Source organism: Cryptomeria japonica, chromosome 3 (assembly GCF_030272615.1).
Source record: "Cryptomeria japonica chromosome 3, Sugi_1.0, whole genome shotgun sequence".
Taxonomy (NCBI): domain Eukaryota; kingdom Viridiplantae; phylum Streptophyta; class Pinopsida; order Cupressales; family Cupressaceae; genus Cryptomeria; species Cryptomeria japonica.
Window position 1 is genome coordinate 144,728,507 of NC_081407.1, and position 7,089 is coordinate 144,735,595.

Below are 7,089 nucleotides of genomic sequence, written 5' to 3' on the forward strand. Positions count from 1 at the left end.
TGGGTTCTCAATTACATCGCTACTGACATTGGAATTGACTTCATTCAGGTCGGCCATCTTAAGCTCGTTGCTTTGAGACTCTAGCAATTCCAACTTCTTAAGGAGAGAATTCTTTTGTTCAAGGCAATATCTTAATACCTCCATTAGGGACATAGTGGTGGAAGTCCCCTCCATCTCCTTGGTAACATCAAAAGATCATTTCAAAACATATTCTTGCCCTTGATTTTTTCTAGGGCATGCTCCTTGAAAATCCTGAGGAGGGTGAGGATTGTTGCTTGCGTTCACATCGGGAGGTACAAATCTACCCTTTGGGGGAGGTGGCTCTACTAATGGAGCCTTGCCTTCACTCCTACGCTTATAATTATTTCTGATCTAAAAGGCCTGAGCAGCATAGACATGCGGTTCACCTTCAGCTTCATCGTGAAACTCTTTGCATAGGAACATGTCAACCAACATTGTGGTATTAAATTTCTCAGGTTCTTCATTAGAGCAATCCTTATGTTGAGAATCAACTTGAGTGATCCTTATGATCTTTTCGAACTGGGCACAATTAACCTCAGAATGTACTGCTGTATCATGCAACCTACACCAATTAGTCAGTAAATTCATATCAACAAGGTTAACACTTTGTGTGTTCTTTGGGTTATCTCATGCATCACGATGATCATGGTTCATTGTTGTTTGGACCCGTGTTCCATTGCCTATTGTATGGCTTGCCCTAATATTTTTGTTTTATTTTTTCGTGTATAATATTGGGTGGGGGAAAACAATGCTTGTGCCCATTGTGGAAGCATTGCAATCATGTTCCAAGGCCAAAGGGTACAGGTGGAGTAACCATGATCACATGTAAGCTTTTTCCAATGTCATGGCAAGGTACTTACACGAGGGTGAGGGTCATTTCCTTACCTGGAAAAGGTGTTGATCCTTGTCCAAATGAGGAACAATGATATGATGCTATAAGGGATTAAAAAAAGGCTGACGGGAAAGTTTCTAATTTGAGATCTCATGCTTCAACAATAGGGGCAACTGGTGCAACTCAAAATCAAAATAGAGTTCGAGGTAGATGTGTCTTCTAGAGATGTACCAATAGAATATTCTCACAAGAGATAACACATTGTAGCTCAAACCCTAATGGAAGACTATTTGGCATGCAAAGTTGAAAATCAATTGATGCAATGATTGCATGCTTCATTTATGTGAATGGAATATTGTTTAATGTTGCTTGTTAACCTTTCCATGGAGTAATAGTCCAACATATCAATAATGGACCAGCTGGGTGTAATTCACCTGGGTATGAAAAACTTTGCACTACTTTAATTGGTTAAAAAAAAAAAATCGATTAGAGAAACAAACTGCACAAATGAAAAGATTGTGGGCTCTACGCTAAAAATCGTCCACTACTTAATATCACAGTGACATGTAGCAAAGGACCTTATATTTTGAAGTCAATAAATTGTTCAAGGCAAGAAAAAAAATGCAAAGTTGCTTCATAGCCAGCTATGTGACTGCATTGAGGACATTGGGGCATCACATGTAGTCTAAGTTGTTACTGATACTACCCTTGTTTGTAAATCAACAGGCATGTTGGTAGAAAAAAGGTACAAGCATATATTTTAGACACCATGATGTGTGCACTTGTTGAATAATCAACTCAAATATATTGGCAAGTTCCAATGATTTTCAAATCTCATAGAAAAGGGCACATAAATACAAATGCTGATATCTAACCATCAGCACACACAAGGCATTTATCCAAAATATGCCAAGGTGAAACTTTTGAAACCTATTGATACACAGATTGCATCTTATTCTTTCTTCTTGACCGTCTTTGTGAAGTTGAAGGAGCTTTGTGCTCCATAGTGATTACTAATGCATAGGCATCTTGGAGACAATCTACACCAAATATTGCAATTGAGGTGATAGGTATGGTTTTTGATAGCCATTTTTGGGTTGATGTTAAATTTGTAATGGAATTTATTAGCTCCATATCTGAGGTGTTCAAATTTGCAAATTTAGAGAAGCCATGTTTGGGAGAAATTTATGAAGAAATAGATTCCATGTGTGAAAGAGTAAAGAAAATAATAAATGCAAAAGATCTTTCTCTATCTCCTTTTATAGAAGAAAAATTACATGGAAGATGGAACAAACTTAACATACCCCTCCATTGTGTTGCCTGTGCCTTAAATCCTAGATGGTATAATATACAAGATACCAATAAGAGGTCTCTATATGAGGTTAGAGAGGCAATGAAGGGATTTTGGGTTGCAATAAAGAAGACATATGGTCAAGGTGAGGATGCTTCAATTATGAGTCAATGGAATAAGTTTTCACATGGGCATGGTGATTTTTTTTCCATGGAAGATTTATAAGATATGCAAGCAAAGAAAGACACTAAAAAGTGGTAGTCGAACCATGGAGGTGAAACCCTTGAACTTCAAATATTTGCAAAAAGATTTCTCTCACAAGTAGTGAGCACTTCATCTTGTGAAAGAAATTGGAGTACTTATGGTTTTATACATTCAATAAAGATGAACGAATTTGGACCAAAGAAAGCAGATAACTTGGTGTACATACATAGCTCACTTATTTTTCTCTCTCGTTGTGATGTCCCCGTATTGTCAAGGAACAATAATTTATTTTTGAATAGGATTAGGCACCAATTATTTAATTATGAGTTATTTGTTCATTCAAATTAAAGATTTGAATGAACCTCTTAATAATAAATCGATTATTATATTATCAAATTCATTATATAACATCTTCATATTTAACTTAAAGATTATAATAGTAAACTGATTATTATTATATAACATCTTTATATTAAAATTTAAGATTATAATAATTATATTATAGAGCAGATCGAATTGAGAGCAATGATAACAAATATATGTTAGAAAAACATATATGTTAGGACACACTTAAAAAATTACCACCGATTTGTAATGTCCCCTACTAAGTTTAGGCCCATTTTAACCATAATTAATCTATCTTAACATGAATCTACATACATTACTGCAGAGCAATTATTATAAAATATTATAATAACGATAATTATTATATTATTTTTATAATTATATTATTATAAAGTTCTGCATAAGAATATTACCATGCTTCATATATTAAGCATTCCTATTAAGCACATCACCATACATACCACCCAAAAAAAGGATTCTTACTACCTCCAATCCTTCAATCCATCCCCTAAAATGAGATTGCCCAATGGATATGATCTCCTTAAGGGAATCTGAGTATCTATTCTATTATGCTTAGGCAGAATTGTATCAAGAATTACAGTGCTTTTAGAAACATATATAACAGTAGTTATGTGTTATTCTATATCCTATCAATGAAAGAGCAATAATAACTCAGCCTAATCTTTATGCATTATCTTTCATTCCATACTAATTAGATTATAGATCAAAATAAAGTTTGATTTCATCATTTCTTGTGTTCTATTTTGGTGCGGGAAAAAAACTCTTCCAAACACTTGATGGCGATGTTCTCGCCCATGGTGTGTTCATGGGAGATAGATGTTGGGAGCTCCTATCAAGATTATCATCAGCTTTGTAAATTATGTATTGTTGCATTTGATTGTATAATCTTATATAAAGACATTTGAGGTCTTATGTGTACTTATTTTTTAACTTATGTAATTGACACAGTATCAAATTTATTATCATGTTTCTATCCTTATCAAATATGAAATTTATTTGATGTGTGCCTAATGATACATGAGATTAAGTCTAATTGTGTAATTTAATATTTTAATAATATGAAGATCCTTACATAAATTATTGACTAGGGCCCAGAAAAGAAACCAAAAAAACCTAGTCTATATTAAACTCAAAAAGACTCATCGTTTTCTTGAAAGTAGCTTAAGCAATCAATCAATTTTTTCTATGTAACGGGATTGCTAGCTACAACCTCTAGGCAACTTTTTTTATAGCCCCCTTATATTATAATTTCAACAGAAGATTACATTAGCTTTTCCATTGGAGCGGACATATTCAGAAAATTACCTTCCTATGCTATAAATTGTAACAAACAAGACAACCGTTATGTTGGTTGCCTTCTATCATCTATATGTCAACCTAGTAATATTTACAAAACAGAACTTTAAAACAGCTTTATTAGACTATAACCATAGCAGAGATTCATGTTTCTGTCTCATTCTCAGAGCTATCTAAGATGAGAGTGCTAACACAAGAGAAACCTTTAGTGGTGATCAATCTCATTATTTGTTCGAAAACATCAAACCCTGTGCTGCCTTAATCCTCCTCCAATCCTTTTTCTATAGGAGACCAATAATAATAAGACTTGTCGATATTACCAGGGCTCATTGTTTGGCAAGAAATCACTAGTGCTGGCCCAGTGAATCAAGCTCAAAAGTGTCAAAGATCCAGGGTAGCAGCTCCTGTAAGCTCATCCTGGAGGCCCGATGATCTCTTAATGCGAATCACCTCGACTGTTCCTCTTGTCTCACTTGGAGGTGTAAGCATATAAAAACATCGACCTTCAATTGTATGATCCTGTTTGCTCACAAAGATTTTATTGCCAACCACTGCACAGTGAGTGAATCGGCACCAACCCTCCGTTGGAACAGGCCCGACAATGTGCAGTTTATCTTGCTTATAGTCATATTCAATCAGTCCGCTACCAGACAAGCAATAAAAGCGCCCAAATCCACTTACGAAATGCGGAGTGTCGAAACTATTCTCCATAGTTTTCCAGCTTCTCGTGTAGGAATCAAAAACCTCAAAACTGTTAGAAGGTCCCATTACATAAAACTTGCCGTCAACAAAATGACCGCTATGGAACTCCATGCAGGTGTTCATGTCGGGGAGATGATACCACTTGTTCTTCTCCACATTGTAAACTGAAGCGCTACGGACGGGTTTACCAAACACCTTGCGCACTCCACCATTGTGAAACCTGCAATACCCTCGACCTTTGCGATACCATCTACGATTGTCAGAACTGCAATACCCTCCACCAACATAAATCAGTCCCTCCGCCTCATCCACTGCGGAGGCAAATCTTGAAAAATTTCGGCAATATGGCAATTTTGCACCCTTCCGCCATTTCGAACAAGCAAAATCGTACAACCACATACAACGTCTTGTATGGTCGAAATTATAATCCGCAATCAAAACCAGTTTTTGTTTCACGAAATGGCAGCAAAACATGGCGTCATTTTTTCCCGGAATGGCTGGTAGAGTTTTACACGAGTTATTCTCCGGGTCGTATACAACTACTCTGTCGCGAATGTCCTCTCTGCAAAGGAGCATACAAATCCGTTGCTCGGAAATCTTCAATCTTTTTCTTTCTTGATAAAAGTGGGGGCTTTTCAATGCGTCGTTCCAGCTTTTGCAGACACACCTGAGGATGTGATGAGCGTTCAACTTCACCCTCACCAGGCATTCCCACCCCATGTCATCCGGAAGACCAGGAATAAGAGATCCCATTGCAAAATTTCAGAAAATTGTATGTTAATCGTAATTTGCACTCTGTAGGGTTTATAGCAGAGAAAGTTTTGAACCTAAATTGCTTATACCTTTTTAATACCGACTCGATCCTCTCTATTTTTAGGCACGTATTTTAAAAAAAAAAAAAAAGGGGTCGTATTGTTAGGAAGCTTCTGTGTTGTTTATGTTGAAAGACATTAATTTCTCCCAACTTGCAGCAGTTGAAATTGAACCAATCTTCTATCCAGGCATGCAAGGATGTTAGAACAGTTAGTTCATTTTCTACAATCGTAAAAGATGTGGAGTTAATAATAGTTTCCCATGTTATTACAGTTAGTTCATTTTTTAAAATCTTAAAAGATGTGCAATTAATAATAGTTTTGCATGTTATTAGAGTTAGTTCATTTTCTACAATCCTAAAAGATGTGCAATTAATAATAGTTTTGCATGTTATTACAGTTAGTTCATTTTCTTCAACCCTAATTAATAATAGTTTTGCATGTTATTACAGTTACTTTATTTTCTACAACCCTAAAAGATGTGCAGTTAATAATAGTTTTGCATGTTATTAAAGTTAGTTCATTTTCTACAACCCTAAAAGATGTGCAGTTAATAATAGTTTTGCATGTTATTACAGTTGGTTCATTTTCTGCAACCGTAAAAGATGTAGTTAATAATAGTTTTGCATGTTATTAGAGTTAGTTCATAATTCTCTTTAGTTCTGCTACACAATTTTTAATTCATTTAATGGTGCGAAGGAAAATAAGAGTTATTTCATTTATTTAGAAAGTTTGTTAATTCTATTTTAAATGTTGTTATTTATTTAAATAATTAAATATTATTTTAGATCGTTTATTATTTAAAGGATTGAGATGCATTTTGAAATTAGTGGTTGAGAATGCTCCTCACAAATGTAAAACTATTGAATAAATTTGTGCCACAATTTTCATTGTTTCCTTATTCACTAATTTATTTCACATTCAACATTCATCATATTTTCTTGTTGAATAGAGCTAGTTGAAAGTGTCAATTTTCATTGTTTTCTTATTGCATCTGGTGTCAAAATCGATCTCCAAAACAAGAAATCCATATGATTATTATTTCGAAATGCACAAGTTGTCCACTAGCTAGTTTATCAAAAGGTTGAACTATCTAGATTATTCATGGAATCCACATGTTATTTGTTGAGCTAGAAAAGTTGAAATAAATTTACAAAAGTGTGAATGCATTAAATACCTAAAGAAATATTAATTAAAAGGATAGGAATTTATCATTTTTTTCAATTTGTAAGAGTGAAATTTGTATTATTATTAAAATTATTGCATGCAATGTAAGGTAGTGCCTCAACGCTTTTAGCTAGTTCCTCTCTTCCCATTACATATACACACTATTTCTTTTATACCTAGCTCATCCCACTAAAATTTGTGTAGGCATCGTTAATGAACAACACATTAACAAACAAGCTCATCTCCAATATGTTTTTTATTTGTTGTCTATAATTTCTTTGGATTGTTGATTTCCAAATGCTCTTCTAAATTATTGTGTGGATCCATTACAACTCCTTCCTTATCTTATTAACTAATTCAACTTCTCTCTAGATAACGATGTTGTCCACCTCAAGGCA

The 7,089-nt window shown here is 34.5% G+C and overlaps 1 protein-coding gene across 1 annotated transcript; it reads right to left on the bottom strand.

Annotated features, from left to right (window-relative positions):
• Nucleotides 1–4,391: 4,391 nt before the first annotated feature.
• Nucleotides 4,392–5,465, bottom strand: LOC131037829 (F-box/kelch-repeat protein At1g80440). Its single transcript, XM_057970062.2, has one exon. The coding sequence runs from the start codon at nt 5,463–5,465 to the stop codon at nt 4,392–4,394; it is 1,074 nt and encodes a 357-aa protein (XP_057826045.2).
• Between the last annotated feature and the right edge of the window lie 1,624 nt (nt 5,466–7,089).